General features: G+C 42.4%; 1 protein-coding gene and 1 non-coding gene across 4 annotated transcripts; both read left to right on the top strand.

Moving 5' to 3' along the window:
- Window positions 1-1,761: 1,761 nt before the first annotated feature.
- On the top strand, window positions 1,762-25,845 carry MED17 (mediator complex subunit 17). Of its 3 annotated transcripts, XM_043579936.1 has the most exons (13): window positions 1,794-2,224; window positions 5,435-5,601; window positions 7,443-7,662; window positions 9,565-9,701; window positions 10,027-10,111; window positions 10,469-10,621; window positions 12,060-12,190; window positions 12,858-13,042; window positions 16,116-16,238; window positions 17,001-17,138; window positions 22,022-22,139; window positions 23,911-24,070; window positions 25,280-25,845. In XM_043579936.1, the coding sequence occupies exons 1-13, from the start codon at window positions 1,975-1,977 to the stop codon at window positions 25,489-25,491; spliced, it is 2,079 nt and encodes a 692-aa protein (XP_043435871.1). In that variant the 5' UTR covers window positions 1,794-1,974; the 3' UTR covers window positions 25,492-25,845. The 3 variants fall into 3 exon arrangements, 2 of the variants coding, with proteins under 2 accessions (XP_043435872.1, XP_043435871.1); XM_043579937.1 differs by lacking the exon at window positions 16,116-16,238 and having other exon boundaries at window positions 1,762-2,224; XR_006297330.1 differs by lacking the exon at window positions 25,280-25,845 and having other exon boundaries at window positions 1,793-2,224; window positions 22,005-22,139; window positions 23,911-24,018.
- Window positions 6,570-6,705, top strand: LOC122484586. Its single transcript, XR_006297642.1, has one exon. It is a non-coding gene; the product is annotated as a small nucleolar RNA SNORA46 (small nucleolar RNA).

Raw genomic sequence — 25,845 nt, 5'->3', positions numbered from 1 at the left:
AAGAATGAATGAAAGCCACATGGTACAGAGTCATCTGAACGACCCGGAGACATATCTTGAAGTAGAACCCACCAGCTGAGCCCTGCCTCAATTCTGATTCTCAGGTGTGTAAGCTAACCCAGATGAGATAGCAGTTGCCAGGGCCAAAATGCAGAAGTATGAGCACCTTAAAAAGATAAAATGAAAAGTATGGTTAAAACCAAGCACACTGGGGCGCCTGGGTGGCTCAGTCAGTTAAGCGGCTGACTTCGGCTCAGATCATGATCTCGCGGTCTGTGAGTTCGAGCCCCGCATCGGGCTCTGTGCTGACAGCTCAGAGCCTGAAGCCTGTTTCGGATTCTGTGTCTCCCTCTCTCTGACCCTCCCCCGTTCATGCTCTGTCTCTCTCTGTCTCAAAAGTAAATAAACATTAAAAAAAAATTTTTTTTTAAACCAAGCACAGTGATGGGCACAAAATTTAAAATAAAGTATTAAAATCTTTTACAAACTTATGCATAGAGTACAGTGGTTCTCAAACATGATTGTGCAAAAGAATCACTTGAGCTTGCCAAAAATAGGTTCCTCTCTTGAAAATTCACTTTCCCAACACACTCCCACATATTGTTTCCTTAGAGACTGACACCAGGGAAATCTTATTTTCCTAAACACCTTAGGAAATAATTAAAAAACTTAAATGTATCTTGGTCAGTACAAAACTTGAAAAGCCTCATGATTGACGTGGGGTCGCGAATGGTCAGGGAAGAATTCTTGAGACGTTTTTGGTGCAAAAAAGGTGCTTTTCTTATAAAACGGGGCCAGGACCCCATGGGCAGAAAGACCTGCACTTCGGCTTTGTGAAGCTGGCGCTTATGTATGTACTTAGTGCTCAAGGGGGGACACGCAGGGAGTATTAGATCCTAAATGTCTTCTCGAAAGATTTCTCTGGTGCGTATCATTCAGCTCGATACTAACTATCCGTGAGATGTAGAGGCAGTCATGAGACCTTTTAAGAATGCAGCAGTCAGCATCTATTTGATCTTTATCAAAACTATGCACACTATAGGTCAGCCTTCTGGGCTAAAGGTGAACACTTTTCTGCTCATATCCTTCATCGATGATAAATGGTAGACACAATTCCTTAAATAGTTTTGCGATATCCGTCCTCCTCTGTGGAATTAATACGTATGACATAGTCTCGGGCACTCAGACTGTTAAGTTTTACCACTGCTTCTTCACCCTTTAAGTATTGCTTATCTCCATTACTCAGGCATAAAATAAAAATTAAGCTCATATTACATGCCAGTGTCTATTATTAAGCTTGCTGGAGATAGTCCCTCTCCAGGAGTTTACCAATAATGGGAAAACAGATAATTAATTATGCGGTACATTTTTAAGTAGTGATAAGCACAATGTATTGTTTTCCTCAAATTACGTCTTCGTTTTATCACTCTTCAGACATGTTTCTTGAGGTGTAAGCCCTCAAACCTCAGCATTCTCAGAAGGACGCTCATTGCTAAGACCCAGGGACCCATTCATTTCCTTTTCCCGACTTCTTTCCGGCCTTCTCCAGCTTTCCACCTTCCATCGCTTCAAGCAAGTAACTTTTAAAACGCAGACGAACACCACGGACCAGCCCGCCCGCGCCCTCGGCACTAAGATCCCTCCCCACCGCCCTCTGCCGGCCGCGCCTCCTTACAGACGAGGAAGTTTTTCCCGGCGCTGCACTGGAATTCACCGGAAGCGCTCCCCCCGGAAGCGTGGAGAGCCAGCGCCTGGCAGTCGGGTTCCGGGAGACTCCGAGCGGGGGCGGGGAACTGCAGTGCATTCTGGGAAAGCCGCCAAGCCCTCGGCTTTGTTTCCCGCCCCAGCGCGGCGTTTGGTTTCCGGAGGTCCGCAGAAGCCCTGAGGTTCCCGGCTTGCGGGCTTTCCTCGGAGGCGCCTCTCCTTCCCACCTCGGGTTTCGGCTCGCGCGGCAGCCCTCCCGACGCCGCAAGCATGTCTGGGGTGCGCGCTGTGCGGATCAGCATCGAGTCGGCCTGCGAGAAGCAGGTCCAGGAGGTGGGCCTGGATGGCACTGAAACGTACCTGCAGCCGCTGTCCATGTCGCAGAACCTGGCGCGCCTGGCCCAGCGGATCGACTTCAGCCAGGGTTCGGGCTCCGAGGAGGAGGAGGCGGCGGGGGCCGAGGGGGACGCGCAGGACTGGGCTGGCGCCGGGTCCAGCGCAGACCAGGACGACGAGGAAGGTAAGGCCCGTGTGTGCTACTCCACTCCGCGGGCCGGTCTGGGGACCCCGGTACCCGCCCAGGTGATGCCACCCTGCGTCTCCCGTGCTAGACGAGATGCGGTGCGTGGGCGAACTTTGAAAGTAACTTCAGTGCGGAAGAGTGATCGTGCTCACTGTGGTCTTTTCACAGCCTGACGATTTAGGGCGCTGCCTGCCTCCTAATACTCCTTATCCTTCTGCACGTTTTCTTGAATTGGAGCATTTGAGGCACTGTCACTGATGAAGCGTTTAAGTCTGTTATGGGGCATACTTGGTGAAGAAGCCTGCGGTTCATATCGCGGCTCTGCCACGTCTAGTCGAGTTACTTTGCTTCCCTTTGCAATGTGGATGATGCTAATTACACCTACTGAAAAGAGAGAGAGGTCTGTATTGACTGGAATATAAGATAAAGTCTAAGAGGTAGGCTGGGACCAAGTCGTGTACAGCCAGTAGGCCAAGATAAGCATGTGACTTTTATTAGAAAGCCAGCTGAAAGCTTTTGAAGGATTTTAAGTAGACTGATGATTCTGTTTTAAAAGAGATTATTTTGGGGCACCTGAGTGCCTCATTGGGTTAAGCGTCCAACTTGGGCTCAGGTCACGATCTCACAGCTCCCTGAGTTCCAGCCCTGCGTGGATCTCTGTGCTGACAGCTCAAAGCCTGGAGCCTGCTTGGGATTCTGTGTCTCTCTCTCTCTCTCTCTCTCTCTCTCTCTCTCTCTCTCTCTCTCTCTGCCCTCCCCTGCTCGTGCTCTGTCTCCCTCTCTCAAAAACAAATGAACATTTCTTTTTTTTTTTTTTAATTAAAAAAAAATTTTTTTTTTCAACGTTTATTTATTTTTGGGACAGAGAGAGACAGAGCATGAACGGGGGAAGGGCAGAGAGAGAGAGGGAGACACAGAATCGGAAACAGGCTCCAGGCTCTGAGCCATCAGCCCAGAGCCCGACGCGGGGCTCGAACTCCCGGACCGCGAGATCGTGACCTGGCTGAAGTCGGACGCTTAACCGACTGCGCCACCCAGGCGCCCCTGAACATTTCTTAAAAATTAAGAAAAAAAAGATTATTCTGGATCCTATGTAGCAAATGGATTGCAGGGAAAATGAAACTGGAAGGAGGGAGACTGGTTAGGAGAGAATTATAGAAAAAGTGTGAATGGGTTTTGGATTTTCATTATTGTCAGGAATAAAAAAATAGTCACAATGATTTAGGTATGTGCAACAGACCCTGTGTAAATGGGAATTTAAAGATGGCATTTCAAGTCAGTGGTGTTAGGATAACTGGGGGTCCGTTTGGGAGTAAAAAGCAAATACCGCCTCCGACTTCACACTCAGATTAGTTCCACAAGGATTGAAATACAAATGAAGAGAATAAAGTAAAAATTGGAAGGAAACTATAATCATAAAACTTTGGGAGTAGAAGAGACCTTCTTAATCAAGATAGGAAATACAGAAAATATAAAGACAAAGAGATTAATTACATAAAAATGTAAAATAATAACCGAAAAAGGTGCCATGAACAAAGTAAGAAAATAAATGACTGGGAAAAGTATTTGCAACATACAGGACACATAGTAGTCATTATCCCTGCTATTCAAAGATTCCCTTCAAACTGGGGGGGGGGGGGGGGGGGGGAGACAAGGCCCTGGAAAAACAGCCCAAAGGCATAAACAGCTCACAGGAAAAGACTTCAGATCTCACAATTAGGGAGAGGCAAATTAAAACACTAGTCTGGTGCATTAGCAACATAGTATCCAGTGTTGGAAATGTGAATTGGTAAAGCCTTTTTGGAAGGCTTAGCAGTTCAGTATGTGTCAAAAATGTTAAATGCGTATCTCCTTTGTCCTACTAAATCATGGCTAGGAATTTAACCTACAGAAAAAGTTGTCCACATACACAGATATGTGTTGAGCATGTTTACCATTACTGACATTATGGAAAGCAACGTCCGTGTCCGTTAAATAGGAATGGTTAAACTTAGTGTACAGCTATGCTCCAGAATGTCAAATAGCGTTAAAAGAATGAAATAGATCTATGTACTGACATGGAAGTAGCTGTAGGACATATTAAGTGAGGAAAAAAAAAAGTAACAGAAACATGGAAGTAAATGTATATAAATGCATCGAAAAACAGTTGGATGGGTACACCTCAACTGTTAATATTGATTACTTCTCGGGATGGGACAGAACTAGGGGTGGGGAACAAAGGAAAACTTTTACTTTTTTACTCTATAACTCTATTTGAACTCTATATAATGAGCATGTATTTGGTGGAATTTAATGAAGTGATTTAAGAGGTTGGAAGGCATGTTAACAGTTTTTAATATCGGAATGCTGCCCTTATAGATCATTTAAAAATTTTTTTTAAGGTTTATTTTGAGGGAGAGAGAGCGAGCCCGCATGTGCGTGGCAGTGCGGGGGAGAAGGGCGGAGGGAGAGAATCCCAAGCAGGCTCCTCCCTGTCAGCAGAGAGCCCAAAGTGGGGTTGAACTCAGGAATGTTACCCAAGCCTACCTGAGCCAATTCTTGGCCTGAGGCAAAATCATGAGTCAAGTCATTTATCTGACTGAGCCACCCAGGTGCCCCTGTAGGTCACTTTTATTTTTGTACTTGAACGTATTTTGGAAATTCTCTCGTTATTCAAGTTTTGTTGTTTTTTTTTTAATGTTTCTTTTTGAGAGAGAGACACACGGAGTGTGAGTAGGGGAGGGGCAGAGAGAGGGAGACACAGAATCCGAAGCAGGCTCCAGGCTCTGAGCTGTCAGCATACAGCCTGACACAGGGCTCAAACCTACGAACCGTGAGATCATGACCTGAGCCGAGATTGGACATTTAACCGACTGAGCCACCCAGGCACCTTTCCAGTTACTCAAGTTTTAAAAGCTGGAAGAAAAGGGGTATTTAAAAGTCTTGCATATGTTGAAAAAAAAAATACTGAAATGCTTACCTGTAATGTTGGAATGTTAGATTTAAGCTGTGGAAATTAGATATCATGTTTGTTTTGCCATTGTAGGAATGCTAGCTTAAATATTAACACAAAGATTCAAGAAAGGGTACATGGAATGGGATAAAACAGGAAGCAATTTGAAATGAAAGTCATTGTTCTTTTAGTACCTACAACATCTCAGTGAGATTTCTGCCTTCTAGTCAGTGTAACTCATACCTGTGTGTTTCTTTTTTTCTTTCTCTTTTTAGGGTTGGTAAAATTTCAACCTTCTCTTTGGCCCTGGGACTCAGTGAGGAACAATTTGAGAAGTGCCTTGACAGAGATGTGCGTTCTCTATGATGTCCTTAGTATTGTTAGAGATAAAAAATTTATGACTCTTGATCCCGTCTCTCAGGATGCACTTCCTCCAAAACAGGTATTTGTGGGCTTTAATTGAATAATGGTACCATTTTATTGAGTCCCAGGACCACTCTTCAGGCTGTGTGCCTTCTGCAAAATTAAGTCCAGATGAAGCTGTGAAGACTGGTTCAAAACAAAGGTGTGAAACCCCATCTCCTTTATTTATCATTTTATTAATGGTCCTGAGACCCTTAGAGGAGTTAAGTTTCATTAATAATATAACACTTGAAAGTTTCCCAGATCTTAACAAATTCTTACAGCCCGGATCATTGGTCTGTAGTGTATTACACAAAAATGTGATAGTGAAATGGCTGTGGAGTCAGACAGACCTGGGTTCAAATCCCGCCTCTGCCGTCATTAGCCCTGGGTCCTTCAGCAAGTGAGTTTTTTCAAAGTCTCACTTTTCCCCTCAACCTGTTTCTAGGGCCTGGTTTAAAAAGGCCAAATTATGAAAGCTAGGTGAGATTGTTGCAGTTTGAGGAAGAGCGTGTCTAATTTTTGAGCACGAGAGGATGAAAGGGAGGCAACAGAAGGATGCACTAGTGAATGGAAAGTCTGAAATTAAGGAGGCCACTTGGGAGGTGCTCAAGGAAAAGCAGCATTAGGTCCACGACCAGGTTAATCGCGAGAAGAGGAAGTCATGGTTGTTCTTGCGCATTTGTACGTAAAGTGCATTGAATGTAATTACTCATGTGGTAATAGTTTCAGAATCTAGTAACGCCATGCTGGAAGACTTTAACTTAGAGATCATTCAGCCTGGTTCCTTCGTTGTACAGAGAGAACACCGAGGCCCAGAGGGATGCGTGACACATTCCGAGGCAGCACAGCCCGTGGTTAGAGAGCCAAGACCACAACTCTGGCACCTTATTCCTAGCCCACGGCCTTTACCTGTGCTCTTCCCAGAGAGGGCTCTCCAGGAATTTCTTGATCTCTCCAAAAATTTAGAATTCACTTCCCTGACACGGCCCAAAGATTATTGTGACCAGCACTATTCTTTAAACCTGTGGATGGGAAATTTCCCCGTTCTTGGTTACGCTGTAGTGCGAAAGAATTCCTGGCTCTTTCTCTTGCACAGCTGACCTGCCATTCTGCTGTTGCTATGTAGAGTTAAGGAACATAACTATCAGAAAGTTAAAAATGTATTACGTTTTAAAAATTGACAAGGGATTATTGTGACATTTTCTGAAACTTGGTGATTTTGATTCATGCAGCCAGAAGACTTTTCTTTTGTTAAATTTGGCTTATTTGGAAGTGTATCCGGTTACTAGAGTACACAAATCGGTGGTGATTAATGGGTATTTAGGTATGGACATATAATACATAGATTATGCTGTCTCATCAGTTTTCCGGAAATCAGCCTTCAGTGAAGTGCATTAATTTTAATGCTGTGTGGCTTCAGTCTTTATTCCAAAGGCACATTGGTAGCTTGCCATCGTGTAATTATACAGCTGTACTCATTGGGGTCATTCATTTATTCCAGAAATCAAGTAGTAGGTGCTGAGCATTGTTCTAGCGTCCATGGACATAGTGGGTCTCGCCATCGTGGGTGACTTTGAAGCAGGGATTACAGAGAAGGGTATACACGGGGCCGGGGGTGGGCATTTGAACGACACGAGAGGGGAGCCCCATCTAGACTGGGCAGAGTTCACATGAGTTCTGATTTGTAGTCCAGTGTGGTGTTTGTGGTTTAACAGAAGTTCATTTGAGTTGACGGGAGAAATCGTTAAGGTTGTTATTTTTCAAAAAACAGTGCTTTTCTTTAATTTCTTAATTTTCTCCTGAGTAGGTATTTTATTATTGAGAAATGTTGAAATCATTTACAAATACAGAACTGTATGGTTGGATTGTTTTTGCTAGAACCCTCAGACACTGCAGTTGATATCTAAAAAGAAGTCGCTGGCTGGAGCAGCACAGATCCTATTGAAGGGGGCAGAAAGATTGACCAAATCAGTCACTGAAAACCAAGAAAATAAGCTGCAAAGAGACTTCAACTCTGAGCTTTTGAGATTACGGCAACACTGGAAACTCAGAAAAGTTGGAGATAAAATTCTTGGAGATCTGAGCTACAGAAGCGCAGGTATAGATCATTGTTAGAAACGGTCCTTTTAAGCTATAGCTTGTCACAAAACTATACAGGGTTGACTGATGTTTATGTGTATGGCTATAATGTATGGCTTCTCAGTTACAGGTTACATTTTGAAATTTTAATTTCTCTACACATAAGCCTGATAAGCTAAAATTACTCATATAGCCTTATAAGTGAGTATATAGAGAGAGGGAGGGAGGGATTCAGTTTGAAAATCTTTAGATGCATTTAACAGAAAGCTTATGTGCTAACGCACCCGGAACCATAATTGACATTTTCGTCAGAGATAAAGGAGCTAGGACTGGACTCGATCAGGGGCTCCTTTGTAACCCTAAAAAATTAAGCAAAAGGGGCACCTGGGTGGCTCTTTCGGTTAAGCATCTGACTCTTGACTTTGGCTCAGGTCATCATGTCATGGTTTGGGAGTTCAAGCTCCACGTCAGACTCTGTGCTGACGGTGCAGAGCCTGCTTGGGATTCTCTCTCTCTCTCTCTCTCTCTCTCTCTCTCTCTCTCTCTTTCTCTCTCTCTCTCTCTCTCTCTTCTCTCTCTCTGCCCCTCCCCCATGCTTGCACATGCTCTCTCTCTCAAAAAATAAATAAAAAGAAGCTTAAAAAGTTAAAAAAAAACAAAAACCAACTGAGCATAAAAGGACAAAGAAATGTTTCCATTCCACCTTAATTCTTTTTTTCTCCATTAAGTCATCTAAGCTGTTGTCACATCCTGGGTTAAGGGAGAGAGTGGTGAAAACACTTTGCCTTTTGCCCCATTCTACCAAGGTTGCAGGAATATATTTTGTTGGCATATACCAAAATTTGATGATCTTGAATTAGCATCTGTTTGTACAGACTTTTTATTGTTGACCTATAAGACGTTTCCGGAGGTAATCATGCTGCTGTCTTGTAAGCCACTAAGGTGTATTCAGAGGAGCGACACAGTAAAGGTTTACAAGACTCCCAGCTCAGTGGAGTAAAAGCTTTGAGTGCCAAGGGACAAAGCAAGGAGCCCTGGCTGTGATCACCGTGATTAACAGGAGAGTGATAGTTTAAAAAGACTCATTTGCCAGAGGGAGCCATCGTTGTCCTACCATTACAAGCAGGCAAGGTGAGGTGGTTTAAGTCAGTACCGGAGAACCTAAGTGTCTCAGCATTTGATGTAAACTGGGGAATTCTGAAGGTAAAATCCCATTTCAAGATGACCAAGACTTTTTTCTGGTTTTTTTTTTACATATTTTTAAAAATTAATTACTTAATTATTTCATTTACATCCAAGTTAGCATATGGTGCAATAATGATTTCAGGAGTAGATCCCAGTGAGTCATCCCCTCTGTATAATACCCAGTGCTCATTCCAACAGGCGTCTTCTTTAATTTCTCTTACCCATTTAAAATGCCCATCCCCCAACCCACAACCCTCCAGCAAACCTCATTTTAGTCTCTGTATTTAAGAGTCTCTTATGTTTTGTCCCTCTCCTTGTTTTTATATTGTTTTTGCTTCCCTTTCCTTACGTTCGTCTGTTCTGTATCTTAAAAAGTCATATGAAGTCAAGATATTTGTCTTTCTCTGACTGGCTAATTTCGCTTAGCATAATATTCTCTAGTTCCGTCCACGTAACTGCAGATGGCAGGATTTCATTCTTTTTGATTGCTGAGTAATACTCCGTTGTGGATGTGTATAAATATATATATATATATTTATACACACCACATCTTCCTTATCCATTCATCCATCGATGGACATTTGGGCTCTTTCCATACTTGGGCTATTGTTATAAACATTGGGGTGCATGTGCTCCTTTAAAACGGCACACCTGTGAAATATTATATACTTAAGGTATGTTAAATTTATGTGTTAACTTGTTTCTATTTTCTTGTTTTTAATAAATACCCCATTAGGATCTCTCTTTCCCCATCACGGTACATTCGAAGTAATAAAGAATACAGATATTGATCTGGATAAGAAGATACCTGAAGATTACTGTCCCCTCGATGTACAAATTCCTAGTGATTTAGAGGGGTCTGCATATATCAAGGTATTTGCCGAAGTATTTTTTTTTTTTTTTTTTTTTGAATGTTTATTCTTGAGAGAGGGAGACCACACAGGCAGGGCAGGGGCAGAGAGAGAGGGAGACAGAGAATCCCAAGCAGGCTCCATCTACGCTGTCAGCACAGAGCCCGATGTGGGACTCAGACCCGCAAACTGTGAGGTCATGGCCTGAGCCGAAGTCTGACATGAGCCGAAGTCAGACACTCAACTGACTGAACCACCCAGGTGCCCCTTGTTAAAGTATGTTTCAGTAATTTCTTCACCCAGAAGTTAATTTGCTAACATTTTTTCATGTTTTTATTGTCCCATAGGTTTCAATTCAAAAACAGGCTCCAGACATAGGTGACCTTGGCACAGTCAACCTCTTCAAACGACCTTTGCCCAAATCCAAACCAGGTGCAGTTATGTTCTGTCCTCTAACTTCCGGTCCTGTCTGAGCTTACATTCCCAAATAAACTGGTGATAAACGTAGATAGGAAAAGTCGGTACTCTGGAGTAAGGACAATTGGAAATTTATTATTTATAATCCGTTAATTAACCGTTGGTGAATAGCTGTGCAATGTTTTTTTTAAGATCGAACTTCTTTACCAGTTTTCTATGTAAACGAAAGGAAAATTTTTGAGTTTTGGGAAAGATGTGCTGTAATACAGTGTTTTCTGAACTTTTGTCGTATGCATTCAAGTCCCCACTTAAGCAAATTAATGTATAATCCGGTCAGATAATTGATATATACATATGTCCCCTGTCTTTCAGGTTCCCCACATTGGCAGACGAAATTAGAAGCAGCACAGAACGTTCTCTTGTGTAAAGAAATTTTTGCGCAGCTCTCTCGGGAAGCCGTTCAAATTAAGTCACAGATCCCTCACATTGTGGTGAAAAACCAGATTATCTCTCAGCCCTTTCCAAGTAAGAGCAGCCAACCCTTTTGAGTTTATAAATAGGACTTTGTGGTTTGGGGAACAGGGCAGAGGGGCTAGTTACGTATTTGGCTGCGTTGAGGGAACAGTAAGAGCAAAGCGGTAGCGTGCTGTCCATAATGGTGGCTCATAAAGCGCGCAAGACACAGCACGTCTCCAATGCTAGTCTGTGTCCTAAGTAGTGTCACTCCTGGATTTTAAACCACATACGCGAAAAACGTGTACTAGCAAGGGTGTTATTCAGCAACAGTTGCTTTGAGGTGTCTGCTGACACCGTTCGTGGACTATTTCCCAGGGATCCTGTCCTGCTGGCTAAATAAGATGTCAGTCAGACAGTGGTTATTAAATGCCCGTAATATTCCTAAATTTGTGGAAATTGGGATTTTAATTATATTATTATTCAAGAGCAGTTGGAATTGCCCTGGAGGTCAATTTGTTGTTAGCCGTGTCACTGATTTTTGTTTGTTTTTAAAATTGTGAGATGTAGCTTCTTGAGTCTTGTCAAAGGAATGGGTTTTACAAGTGAAAAATTCCATCCATGCTTTCATGGCAGCAAGGAAGAGTATTTGTCTTTTTTCTAATCAGCAAGACCAGATACCCACTTGGTGGGGTTTTTTGTTGTTGTTTTTCCAAGGTGTTGTTTTTTTTTTTTTAATATTAATTTTTGAGAAGAGAGAGTGAGCATGGAGTAGGGGCAGAGAGAGAGGGAAACAGAATCAGAGGATTGGAAGCAGGCTCTGTGCTGACTGCAGAGAGTCTGATGTGGGGCTTGAAGTCATGAACCGTGAGATCATGACCTGAGCCGAAGTTGGACGCTGAACTGACTGAGTCCCCCAGGCGCCCCAACTAAGTGTTTTTTGTTTTTTCAAAAATGGTGTTGTGTTTTTTGTTTTTAATTTAAAGGCAAGAAGAAACTAATTCACATACAGTTTCTGTTGAACTCTCTTTATCCACAGCTCAAAGTCAACAGCCACAATGTAGGTCAATAGAACTTGAATTGTTAAAATACGTGATGGTTGATTATATTCCTGAATAGTCATTTTGGTGTGAAAATGGTAATCGTGAAGCCTGATCTCCAAGTTTAGAATGCTCTTTTTTTTTTTTTTTAATTTTTTTTTTAATGTTTATTTATTTTTGAGACAGAGAGAGACACAGCATGAACGGGGGAGGGTCAGAGAGAGAGGGAGACACAGAATTGGAAGCAAGCTCCAGGCTCCGAGCCATCAGCCCAGAGCCTGACGCGGGGCTCGAACTGGCGGACCACGAGATCGTGTCCTGAGCTGAAGTCGGACGCTCAACCGACTGAGCCACCCAGGCGCCCCTAGAATGCTCTTTTGAGAAAGGGCTGTGATTATACTTCATGAAGACAGTTGTGCTTTTCTATATCTTCGGTTATTTGCATCTGTCCTATTTCTTTTTATAAATAGGCTTGCAGTTACTGATTTCTTTGTGCCATTCCTCAAATGATAAGAAATCCCAAAAATGTGCTACTGAGAAGCAAAGTCCGGAGGACCATCTTTATGTCTTAGAGCATAATTTGCATCTACTAATTAGAGAGGTAACGGAATAAATGTCTCTTCTTGCGTTTTGGTAAGCATACCCAGTGCGGTGAATGTGCACAGGCTCCTCTCTGCTGAGTCCTCGTTATTCCCCTAGTGATGGCTTTCACCGTCTGTGATGTGAAGGATCCTTACTCTGTGTTGGGGGAATATGCCGATAATCAGAATTCTCAGTCTGTGTTCACAAGCTTAACTTCTAGTGGTAGAAATAAACCTCAAGCTTGATACAGACGCACCAGGAAAGTGTGCAGGGTACAGAGGGAAAAGTGATTCTGATTGAGTGATGGGGAAAGTGTCACGCCAGAGCCTGTGAACAGGATAGTTATTTCAGGACATATTCTGCTTACACGTTAACTAGAACTGTGTTTGCAGAGTGCTGGCTCACAGTTTAGGCTAATTTCAAAAGAATCCCCTGAGAAACTTAATAGAAGTATGTATTCCAGCCTCCCCTGCCTTAAATATGTAAGTATCAGTTGCTTTAAAGAAAAAAAAAGTTTTTTAAATTTGCAATTGTTTACGGTGACAGATGTTAACTAGGATTATTTTGAATCATTTTACAGTATATAGTAACATCAGGTCATGATGTTGTCTGCCTTAAACTAATACGTTCTATGTCAGTTATGCTTCGGTATGAAAATTAATTGAAAACGGCTCTTCTTGTTACAGTTTCATAAACAGACCTTGAGTTCCATCACGATGCCTCATCCAGCAAGCGCACCTTTTGGTCACAAGAGAATGAGACTTTCGGGTCCCCAGGCTTTTGATAAAAACGAGATTAATTCATTACAATCCAGTGAAGGGCTTCTGGAAAAAATAATTAAACAAGCAAAGCATATCTTTCTGAGGAGCAGGTAAAGATGAACAAAGTAATGGTTTTTCTTCAAAGCCTCAGTCATTTTTCCTTTATTACTTACCTCCTATGCATTATTTTTGGCATGCTCTATGTAACCTTTTGTGCCAGGGAGAGGAAGCGGGGTGTGGGATAAGAGTTGACACGGATGGTCCTGTCAGGTGTGTGGGAAATACAAGATGGCTTCTGACGCTGGCTGCAGTTTCGGAAGGCACCTGACTAGGAGTATGCCCTGAACCCCACACCTTCTTCAGTGATCCATCCAGGAGATACTTGTTCCTGAACTGATTCTAATCTTTTTTTTTTTTGAAGCTTTCCCTATTTTTGGGGGCTGTCTCACGTTTTAGGACTTGGGAAGGTGCTTTCCCATATGTTGACTTCTCTAGCTTTTGTTCTCTGGCATCAGGTGGTATTAGTTATTTTCAGTGATGAGAAGGTTCCAACTTAGAGAAGTTGTACAACTTGCTCCAAGTGAGACTTGTAAAGAGTAGCAAAATCAAGGTTCATGCCCAGCTCTGTGGAGCTCTGGAGCTCATTTTCTTCCATGCACACGACAGGAAAACCTTGGTCTGTGAGCGTAATTCGTTCGGAAACATGCTTGTCATCCAAAGCACTCTTCTCCTATCAAAGCGAATTTCAGGAACCATCGGCTCAGTTGTGATCATGTCACACTGGGTGTCACGTACTGTTCCAATTGTAAGACACGCTCGTTTATCAAGTTAATATTTGTTAGAAGTGTTTGCTTCTCTTGGGGAACACTAGCCGAACAAGTTACTTGCAACCCAAAGTTTTATGTTTACAAAAGAACTTGTACTTAAACGTGCCTTCTTCACATGCTAAAGGTTTGCGCGCCTGAGTGGCTCAGTTTATTTTGAGAGAGACAGAGACAGTGCAAGTGGGGGAGGGGCAGAGAGAGAGGGAGGCAGAGAATCCCAAGCAGGCCCTGTGTGCCAGTGCAGAGCCCGATGCCGGTCTCAAACTCACAAACAGCGAGATCATGACCCGAGCCAAAACCAAGAGTTGGATGGTTAACCAACTGAGGCACCTAAGTGCCCCAAGCATCTGACTCTTGACTTCAGCTTAGGTCATGATCTGGAAGCAGGGTCATGAGATTGAGTCCTACATGGGATTTCTCTCCTCTCTCCCCCCCCCCCCCCTTTCTCAATCTCTCAAAACAAATAAATAAACTTTAAAAAAGAAAAAAAGAAACATGTTGAAGGTGCTCTTGTATTTTAGTATTGTTCCTTGGTGAAGAGAGCTGTTTTTTTACTTCATTTAGAATGGTGCCTTGATAATATTCCAGACTCTCAGGTGTGGGCACACTGTGCTGTGGATGAGTGTTTATTTTTGATTTTTATTTTTTTCATGCTAATACAAGGCATGGTTTTCTTTTTAAATTTTTTTTTAATGTTATATTTATTTTTGAGAGAAAGAGACTGCATGAGTGGGGGAGGGGCAGAGAGCGAGACACAGAATCCGAAGCAGGCTCCAGGCTCTGAGCTGTCAGCACAGAACTTGTATCCAAGAACTGTGAGATTATGACCTGAGCCAAAGTTGGATGTTTAACCAGCAAAGCCGCCCAGGCTCTTCTGCAAGTCATGGTTTTAATGGCACATACGTTTGTAGTCTTTAAATGGAAACCTAAGCCTGAAGCTTATAGTAAAATGAATTAGGAGGACATGTTCTGAGAAGACAGCATGGTGCAGTAAAAGGAATAAGAAATTGGGGTAAAAAAATGTGCTTAAACCAGGGCTCAGGAGGCGCTTGGGTGGCTCAGTTGTTTGAGCATCCGACTTCGGCTCGGGTCATGATCTCACGGTTCCTGGGTTCGAAACCTGTGTGGGGCTCTGTGCGGTTTGTGGGTTAGAGCCCCACATTGGGCTCTGTGCTGACAGCTCAGAGCCTGGAGCCTCCTTCAGATTCTGTGTCCCCTTCTCTCTGCCCCTCCCCTGCTCGTGTTCTCTCTCTCAAAAATAAGTAAACATTAAAACAACAACAAAAACAGGGCTCAGTTACTTGCTAACTAACTTTGGGGCGTTTTTTGTTTTTTTAGTTTAAGTTTATTTATTTATTTTTAGAGACAGCATGTGCATGAGTGGGGGGTCGGGGGGCAGAGAGAATGGGAGGGAGAGAATCCCAAGCAGGTTCCGCTCTGTTAGTGCAGAGCCAGACGTGGAGCTCAATCCCACAACCGCTAGTTCATGACCTGAGCCAAAATCAAGAGTCAGACGCTTAACTGACTGAGCCACCCAGGCGCTCCACTAGCTTTGGTTTTCATATCTATGGCCCTCCACCTATTTCTCTGCCAGTTAGGGATATAGGAGTCTGGTCTTCGGGTCAAATGAAATAATATATGCAGAAGTTCCTTATAAACAATAAAATAGGGTAGGTTACTGTTGTCACTTTCATTTGTACGTTTCAGTTATAAAAACCTTTAACCTAAAGTCAGGGGAATGAAGGTAGCTATTTTTGGAATCCTCATACATTTTCAGAGTATTGTTATAGTGTTGGAGGCAGCAAAGCTTTAAAAATATTCCTGCGTTCCCCAGTTATAAAATAATTTTCCAACGTATCAACCCCATCTGTATAAATACCATACACAAGCAAGACCTGTTATTAACATGCTCATGTATTTTGATATATATGTGTGCTAGGGTATGTGTATCTTTTTTTTTAAAATCTGGAATCGGGGCGCCTGGGTGGTTCAGTCAGTTGAGTGTCTGACTCTTGATTTTGGCTCAGGTCATGTGCTGGGGATTGGGATCTACCTCTGTGCTGCTTAAGATTCTCTCTCTCTCTCCCCCCCCTCGTGCTCTCTCTCAAATTAAAAAAAAAAAAAAAAAAGGAAAATCCAGAATCACAAAATTTTATATCCTGCTTTCACTTAATATTATAAATGTTTTTATCTTTCATTAAATGCTTTTCAGAGATATTTTAATAGCTGTGCAATGTCCCATTATGTAAACACTCCATGATTTCTTTTACCAATTCTCAGTCACTAGATACTTTTTATTTCCAGTTTATTGAGGCATAATGCTAAGATCAGTGCTCACATACATATCTGTCTGCTGTAGGAATTTTTGGAAGAAATTCTGTCAAGGAAACAAATCCCAGAAAAGGAAGAGAAAGTTGAAGGGGTTGAAAGAAACCAGTACTGGAGCAGAAGCAGTAAAAGAGCAGACCCCAAACCCATTTATGTAAATGGCCTCTTGTCCTCAATGGCAGTTTGCATTTCTTCCCAATCAAGTACTGGGGAATCAGATAACTAGAAACCGGAGACCTCCAGTAGTCTCATTAAGTGTCATGAATTATGCTTTGGTTCTGGGTAGTAGCTGTTTGATTAGTATGTTAGACTACCGGTTATATACCTCAGCTTATGTCTGTGTCACCTTAGGCAAATTACTAAGTGTGGCTAGACTGAAAAATAGAGGTGATCATAGTGTCTACTTGACAGGGTTGTTAGTGAGATGAAACGATACAGTTCATGAAAGCACTTACTATGATCTGTGGTACATAATGAGGAGTTAAATCATATTTCTCATGTACATGTTTATCTTTCTTGGAGTGTAAGGTTTTCATTGTGCAGAACGGCTCCCTGGCTTCTCAGGAAAATGATTGTAGTTCCGTGATAGTAAATGGGCCTCCACTGTGGGTGTGCCATTTGTTACCAGGGACCAAATTATTAACATCCATGAATGATTTCTGTTCTCTTCAGACCTGAGGCATATACCCTAAAAGTACCCTTCTTCCTCTGTTCTGATGAGTTTTCCTGAGAGAAAACAAATTGGAGTTCAAAGGAAATAAACCTTTTTTTAAGAAAGGTCTTTGCTTTTCAAATGTAGTATTTTTGAAATGTAGTCCTCCCGTTTTCAAATAGCCATAACATTAATAAAGTGATTTATAATCTTACTATTTAAAATGGTAGCTTTTTAAAATTTTCACCTTCTTTTCTTTAAAAGAGCTGCTGCAACCATTGACAGCTTGGCAAGTCGCATTGAGGACCCTCAGATACAGGCTCACTGGTCGAATATTAATGATGTTTATGAATCTAGTGTGAAGGTTTTAATCACATCACAAGGTTATGAACAGATATGCAAGTAAGTGTCAAAAATAAGTTGTTCGTTTCAAACGTTAAGTTGCTTTTTATATATTGATGTTTGTTGAATGATTATATCGAGATTTGGGGTTTTATTTGCTGCGGTGCCATAACATTCCAGTAAATTCTATCAACTGTAGAGGTTTTGCGCAAATGAGAAGTAAGAATGTTTGAAATAGTCTCCGTAAGGTAAGTGTCACATATTTGAGTTGTGGCAAAAACGAACCTCATCATTGAGCGGCCACGCCTTACACTCTGGTCCGCTTCAGTTCTTGCTCGAGGCGGTGGTGAGTCTGGGGTATTTGAAGTGAGCAGGGCCGTTTGTATTAGAGCCTATACTCTCCATATTGTGCCTAAAACAGCCTAAGTTTTGTAGCTCTCCTGGCGGGGGAGATTAGAGGATTAAACCTGTGTCCAGTCCAGTTCATGATTATGCTCTTAAAATGGGGCTGAGAGCTGTGTCTGTAAAGGGGGTGAAATGACTTTTGTCCCGACCATTCACAGAGAAGCACTCTCCTTCACTTACATTCACAAATCACGGGCTAAGATACACAGGACAAATTGGTGGTTGCCAGAGGTTGGGAGGCGGGGTGGGCAAAAGGTACAAACTTCCATTTGTAAAAGTTCTGGGATCTAATGTACACCATGGTGACTATAGTTAATAATACTGTGTTGTATATTTGAAAGTAGCTAAGAGTAGATCTTGAAAGGTCTTATCACAGGAACAAAAATGGGCAGCTTATGAGGTGATGGGTGTTAACATACTACGATGATCATTTCATAAAATATATACACTTATTACATCATCATGTTCTACATACACCTTAAACCAATCAATGATGTGTGTCAATTATATTTCAATAAAGCTGGGGAGAATAAACCAAGTTAATAAAATTAAGCTTGTAGCCACGGAAGGCATTTTGGCCTCCGTTTGAGCCTCTTTTGAAATTTAACAACTGGGGTTCCTGGGTGGTTCAGTCAGTTAAGCGGCTAACTCTTGATTTCAGTCCAAGTCATGATTCCAGGGTTATGGGATCGAGCCCCATGTCAGGCTCTGCACTGGGTGTGGAGGCCGCTGGGTATTCTCATTCTCTCTCTCTCTCTGTCCCCCCCTCCCCCCCCCCCCCCCCCGCCCCTCTCCTGCTTGGACTCTCTCTCAAATAAAATATTAAAAACTAAAATTAACAACTGACAGGATATAGTTAAGTCCCCTTCCCCAGGTCAGTCTGAGAGAGCCATTAGCAAACATTTATCAATGTCGGTGAGTACCTTTTCTTTTTCAAGTTTTAGTTGCTTTATTTCAGGCAGACCTAACTAGCCACTGTGCTCTCTCCGTTGAGCAAAACACACTGAAAACAAAATCACCACCCTCAGGAGTAGGAGAGTATAATACCCTTAAATTGTTGTTTGTTCATTTATTTATTTATTTAATGTTTGTTTATTTTTGAGACAAAGAGCGTGAGCAGGGGAGGGACAGAGAGAGAGGGAGACACAGAATCCAAAACAGGCTCCCGGCTATGAGCTGTCAGCACAGAGCCCATTGTGGGGCTCGAACCCACGAACTGTGAGATCATTACCTGAGCTGAAGTCGGACGCTTAACCGACTGAGCCACCCAGGCGCCCCTTAAATTGTTATTTTTTTAAATTTTTTTTTAATGTTTTATTTATTTTTGACAGAGAGAGACAGAGCATGAGCGGGGGAGGGTCAGAGAGAGAGGGAGACACAGAATCTGAAGCAGGCTCCAGGCTCTGAGCCATCAACACAGAGCCCGATGTGGGGCTCGAACTCACGGACCGCGAGATCATGACCTGAGCCGAAGTCGGACGCTCAACCAACTGAGCCACCCAGGCGCCCCAATTGTTATTTTTTTAATATAGAGACTTTAATTCACTATTTTTCAAAAATGAAAAATCGCTAGGGAGCATGATGTAAAAGATCGGATATAGAAGATAAAGGAATACACAGTGGAAATCAGTCTTGCAACTTCCAGGAAAAGATGGTGGGGTGAAGGTGGATCATGGTTTTCTTCCCCTATACTATAGAGAAATAAGGAAACAATTGAGGTGACTTGGAGTGTGGTGGGAGAGTAGCCGTTGAATAAGGTAAAACAAGTTTGGCATGCATTTTAACTGTTACGGCTAGGTGATGGGGCCATTGGCTTTCATTGTATTTCATTGCATTACTTTCGTATATATTACTATATATGCAAAATCTGCTATGTACTTTTGCTTAAAATTTTCCACCATAAAACATTACGAGAAAGAGTACAAAGGAGTGGAAAAGAAAAAAAATTGTCAGCATTGAGTTATTTACGTTTACAAGACCAAACAAATGTGAGATTATGGTTTCAGAGCCCGGGGTAAAAGTTCTAAACTTCTGAGAAGAAGGGTTGTTGACAATGTATCCTTGACAGCATCAGGAGGGAAAGGAAGTAGTAGAATGCCCTTTTCCTCATCTTTTATAGCTGGGGTCAACTTAGGTTATTTAAAGTTGAAAGTAATTCTCTTAGGACTTCCCAGAAGCATCTAAAAAGTTTCTACACATCCGTCTAGGAAAGTCTGTGCATTTACAAGCATATATATCCTACTTTTTTCCTACAATATTGTGTGCTTTTAAAATATTGAGACATAATTCACATAAAAAATTTACTATTTTAGAGTGTACAGTTCAGTGGATTTTAGCATATTATTTATGTTGTATATCATCACTAATTCTAGAACATTTTCCATTATCTCAAAAAGAAACCCTATACCTGTCAGCAGTCATTCCCAATTTGCATGTTTTTTTAAATATTATATTGGTGATGGGGCGCCTGGGTGGCGCAGTCGGTTAAGCGTCCGACTTCAGCCAGGTCACGATCTCGCGGTCCGTGAGTTCGAGCCCCGCGTCGGGCTCTGGGCTGATGGCTCAGAGCCTGGAGCCTGTTTCCGATTCTGTGTCTCCCTCTCTCTCTGCCCCTCCCCCGTTCATGTTCTGTCTCTCTCTCTGTCCCAAAAATGAATAAACTTTGAAAAAAAAAAAAAATTTTTATAAAAAAAAAAATATATATTATATTGGTGAATTACATTATGTTATATTGGTGAATAAGCATTCCTTACCACTACGTACAGATTTACTTCATTCTTTTTACAGCTTCATTGTGTTCATTGTATGTACCATGACTTCTAATCAGCCTTCTGTTGATGAACATTTTATTGTATTTTTAAATATTTATTCATTTTTGAGAGAGCGCAGGTGGGGAAAGGGCAGAGAGAGGGGGATAGAGGATCCTAAGTGGGTTCTGCACTGACAGCAGTGAGCCTGGTGTGGAACTCAGACTCAGAGCCACAAGATCATGACTTGAGCCGAAGTCTGACGCTCAACTGACTGAGCCACCCAGGTGCCCCCTGATGAACATTTTAGTTGGATGCCAGCCAGGTAACTTGTACACATGCAAGTACATCCGTAGGCAAGTATATCCGTAGGATAAAGCCCTCCAGGTGTAATTGCTGGGTCAGAAGATAAGGACGTTTAAACTTTGTGTTAATGTTACCGAATTGCTTTTCGAAGCGGTTGCCACAACTATGCTTCTACCAATAGTAATCATAATTTTTTTTAAGTTTATTTATTTTGAGAGAGAGAGAGCATGCACAAGTGGAGAAGGATCAGAAAGAGGAGGAGAGAGAATCCCGAGCAGGCCCTGCATTGACAGCGTGGATCCCGACACAGGGCTCAAACTCACAAACTGTGAGTCGAGCCAAAATCAATAATCAGACACTTAACTGACTGAGCCACTCAGGCGGTACTCAGTACCCAGTCACCCAGTACTCAGGCTTTTTACCATTTGGTTAAGTTTGTAAGTTTTTCCTTTTAAGCCTTCTGAATTTTGTGTTTTTCTTTGAAAGAAACATGTAAACTTTTAATACATCAAAATTACAATTTTACATAGATAACTGACACAGTGTTTTATTCCTAAGTGGTCACTGTAAAGTCAAGTCTAAAAAAAGAGGTATTTTCAAATGTGAGGAGATATAATGCTATTTTATCCTTCAGTTCATCTAGATGGTTTGATTTTGAGAATTTCATATTTCTCGTAGATGTTGTATGCTAGTGATAAAAATTTGTAAATTGGTTTGGAAGAGGGTCGTTATCTGCATGTTGTTTTATGAGTTTCTTTATTTGACCTAAGCCAAGTTAATAGAGTATATATTTTGACTTGTTTGCCGATTATTTCAGGAGAGGGTGTGGAGTTAATAAAAGCTTTTCCCTTTCCGTATGAGAATTTGATCTTCGGTTAACTCTTTAGCTATTAGCTATAATCCCCTAGTAACCTGCTAAGAAAAGATGCCACCTGTGTTACTAGGCAACATTGCTTTTGGCAAAAATGATCCCAAACTGGTAAAGTGGATCTGGACTGGAAGGAATTATAAACACCTGATGGAGGTGCCTTTGGCTTTTCCCAGATGGAGTGACTTCTCAAACTGGGCAGTATCTCCTGAGGGGGGACTGTGGAGACCATGTCTATGGAGTTGTCATGAGGACATGTGGCTCTTCTACGGAATGAGGCTTCTAAGTCGGGGCAGGTCCCCCACATGCCCAGCATAGATCTCATCTCAGTGCAGCAAAGGTGTGCAGATTGTCAGAGCAGAGTGGCAGTGGGTGTTGGCCGGCTGGCAAGCTGGGCTTCCTCTCCTGCATCCTTCTGCACGCATGGGTGACCTAGGGGCATCTGGTGGGAGTCTGACGGTTACCTTGAACCTAAGACAACCCCTCTCTCCCATGGGTGTTGGTGTAGGTTATCAAAATTGTTATTTTCGGTTTCTTTGGTGTTAAGGTTTAATGTCTGTGGCATCGTATGAGGTAATTTTGAACATTTCTGATTTTTAGTATATGTGTCTATAAAGGTCCATTCAGCTGCAGTTGAATATCGGAGTTGAGCAGATCCGAGTTGTACACAGGGATGGAAGAGTGATCACACTGTCTCACCAGGAGCAGGAGCTACAGGACTTCCTCCTGTCACAGGTAAGAGTTATAGACCGCAAGTCTGGGGCCTCTTTGCCCTTGTCACTGCTTAAAGAACAAAATGAGTAAGGAAGAGTTAAGGTATATTATAAAAAGAAAGCTATTTTTGTCCACCATCTTGCTTAATTTCTAGTGCACATTTTACAACTTAATGGCTAATTGTGAAACTTTGATAAATTGTCCTAGATATATTTCCAGTTAGTTTGTGGTTAAGATGAAGGAGCAGCTCGGAGACTGTAAACTTCGGATTTCTCACATTTGCCTGGGTTTACAGCCCCTTTGGGTCCACACAAAAGTGGAGAATTACCCCAGAAAACCAGAGGAGAGATCAGATACAAAACTCTAGTGACCCTCCATGATAATAAGTGGGATATTTTACTTAAACCCTCAGATATAGTTCTTCCGTGTTAAGGAGCAACCTGGAAAGTGCTGGGTTCTAGTCCCAGGTCCACCACAAATTTGCTTTGTGACACCGGACAAATTTCTGGACCTTCCTTTCCTCTTCTGTAAAGCTAAGAATAGTATTTCTCCTGTGTTCTTCATGGAGTTATGATCCAGTGAAAAATTGACTTGTGGGAGAAAGGGTAGGTTTAGAGAAGCTAATACACTTTTCACAATACACACATTTATATTTCACATAAAGCTGAAAAAAACATGCTCTCCATCCTAGAAGCAATAATCTTCTATACTGACTTCTTTCTTTGGTGCCAAGTAAATAAAATGCATTTGTGAGATACGGCAGTTCTTGGTTGATTACACTTAAACTGACTTTCGTGTCACACACACACACGCACACGCGCGTACACAGAACTATATTGGGAGGCTGTTGGGTAGCTCCGAGAACCAATGGAAAGTCTAGAGGACAAGGCTGGCAGGTGGCGGAGATCAAAGGAAGCTGCCCGGTGAGAAGCACAGCCAGGACAGCGGCTGCTGTCAGGTGCCATCCTGACACTCCCACTGCCTTCATCGCTAGTGGCAGAGCGCGCTCTAACTTGCCCCTGTGTATTAGTCAGGATTTTAGTAGAAAATAGGTGGCACTCAGTAATTTTTCTAAGGATTTACAGAAGTGTGGGTGTAGGAGAACCACCAGGGAAAGTGTGGTAACCTGGTGCTAGTACCAACCAGGTAACCAGGCCGGGGGGTGCTGAGTGGTCACCAGTCCTAAGCCAGAGGGATAAGGGGAGGGCTTGTAGGTGCCCTAAAGGGGGAGAGTCATGTGGAACAGGCCACCTTGGAAAAACACTAGTCGCCTTTCGTCACCGGATACAAGCTCACGGGGAAGGGTACCGACCTTGCTTTCCTCTCTCTTTCGCCATCCTCTGGCTCCCATTACCTTGGTTGCTCCCGTTATCTGAACCCACCCTGAAGCCAAATGATGTAACCATATGGGTCATCCTCTCTGGGTGGAGTAGGGTGGAGAGTGGATTTGCAGGGGTAACTGGAAGATACCCAGCACACCCCGCTGCCTTTGGTACTGCGCCACATTCGGTGATCCAGGTGGGAGTCTTCGGTTGGCCAAGTTTAGGTCACGTGTCTGTGCTCAAGCTGCCATCGGGCAGGGAAGGCGAGCATCAGGCTATTTTAGCCTCTGCGGTGGAAGGTGGGATCCTCCCCCGGTAATCACAGAGGAGGGTTCCTCACGCAGAAGATAGGATTCCTGTCTGTGCTCGGCAGCGGACACCCCAACAAAAAGTTCACAGTCGTGATGTCAAGCTACCGCAAAGTAAATATCCATGGCAATTACACATAAAGTTTCCTTTTTCGTTCACAGATGTCACAGCATCAGGTGCATGCAGTTCAGCAGCTCGCCAAGGTTATGGGCTGGCAAGTGCTAAGCTTCAGTAATCACGTGGGCCTTGGACCCATAGAGAGCATTGGCAATGCCTCTGCCATAACGGTGGCCTCCCCGAGTGGTGACTATGCTATCTCAGGTACTGGCTGCTGCTTGGAATGTGAAGAGGCCTTTGGGAGTTGGGTCTTAACATTTACCTGTAATAGACATACTTGGGAGTCATTTATCTCTGCAGTGAGTTCATATAGCAGTTATGCTGAGCTTTTATCTGATCATGGCTATTATTCAGAGCAACAAATTATTCTCTTCTAGTGGTCTTAAAAATGTTTTGCTTGGTGACACATTTTCCTAAGAGATCTGAAAACTGCCATCAGTATCGTTACTCCTAAAGTTCAAAACCTTTGATGGATAAATGCTTTTTGAAAATGTACTGCAAATTGGCAAGAGTAATATCGGATCCTAAGGACATGACGGGATGGAACAGAGAAGAGAGGTGTTTTTGGAGTACTTGCGGCTTTAGTGTAGTCTTTTCTTTCCTTCTTTCTTTCTTTCTTTTTTTTTTTTTTTTTACCGTTTATTTTTGAGAGGCAGAGAGAGACAGAGCACAAGCAGGGGAGGGGCAGAGAGAGGGAGATACAGAATCTGAAGCAGGGTCCAGGCTCTGGGCTGTCAGAACAGAGCCTGACGTGGGACTCAAACTCACAAACTGGGAGATCATGACTTGAGCCGAAGTCGGACACTTACCTGACTGAGCCACCCAGTCGCCCCTAGTGTGGTCTTTACTAATACCTGTTCTAAATATTTGAAAGAGTGAGCAATTAGAAATTTTTCCCCCAGAACCATGGTCTGAATCTGTAGTCTTGGTCATTTGGTGGATCTTTATTGATAAGAGTTTCAAAATACCCACTTCTTCTTCGCTGAGTAATGAAGCCTCATTAAAACCTGAAGTTCGTAATTCAGAATAATCTTGCCTTCTCCCTCCCAGTCCTGATTCTGAACGTTTGAGTTTCCTTCTATATTAGATGTGTATCAAGTGTTTTAGAAAAAAAATAAATTGGTTTTCTGAAAATATACAGGACATATGACTTTCCTAAGCCAGAATTCATCTTGCCACATTTTTATGATACAAACAGTAATTCGTGAATATTTATACCAGCCTAGTATATATAAATCAGCAAGGTTTGTTTGGTTTTTTGCATATGAAAACGGACCAGTGCTTTTAAACAAGAGCTTTTAAGTGCATATGCAGAAGAGGTTTTTGTATTCGTGGTAGAATGAAGTTGTGGGACGCTTCCTTGTTTTCTAGTTTGGAAATTGACCATACTGATATTTTGGTTTTGCTCTGCAGTTCGCAATGGCCCTGAAAGTGGCAGCAAGATCATGGTTCAGTTTCCCCGGAACCAGTGTAAAGACCTTCCGAAGAGTGATGTTTTACAGGATAGCAAATGGAATCATCTTCGTGGTCCGTTCAGAGAAGTTCAGTGGAATAAGATGGAAGGTCGAAACTTTGTCTATAAAATGGAGCTGCTTATGTCTGCGCTCAGCCCTTGCCTGCTATGATCCTTGTTTCCAGCATGGTCTCTGGATTGTTTTTTGGCAGAGAAGTTTCCAGAAACGGACTTGAGAAGATGAACCATTAAGCACAAGGAAGAGAAATTTTCCAAAGGAGTATTGTTTTAAAAAAATAATTAGCAGATGTTTACCTAGCATTTTGAAACCTTTCACTTTATAAGTGATGAGTGCTTTGAAATGCAGAAGCTTATGTACAGTTATAGGGTATATAGTATAGGGAGATGCAAAACAACTTTTTTTATGCAGTTAACTTGAAATGTTACTAATTTATGGGTTTGAATTAACTTTTTAAAATATTCCTTTGATGTTGACATCAAATAAAGCGTATGGTTAAAAATTCCA

Source organism: Prionailurus bengalensis, chromosome D1 (genome assembly GCF_016509475.1).
Source record: "Prionailurus bengalensis isolate Pbe53 chromosome D1, Fcat_Pben_1.1_paternal_pri, whole genome shotgun sequence".
NCBI classification, from domain to species: domain Eukaryota; kingdom Metazoa; phylum Chordata; class Mammalia; order Carnivora; family Felidae; genus Prionailurus; species Prionailurus bengalensis.
Note: the sequence above shows the minus strand (reverse complement) of the source record. Positions and strands in the feature narration are given on the sequence as shown.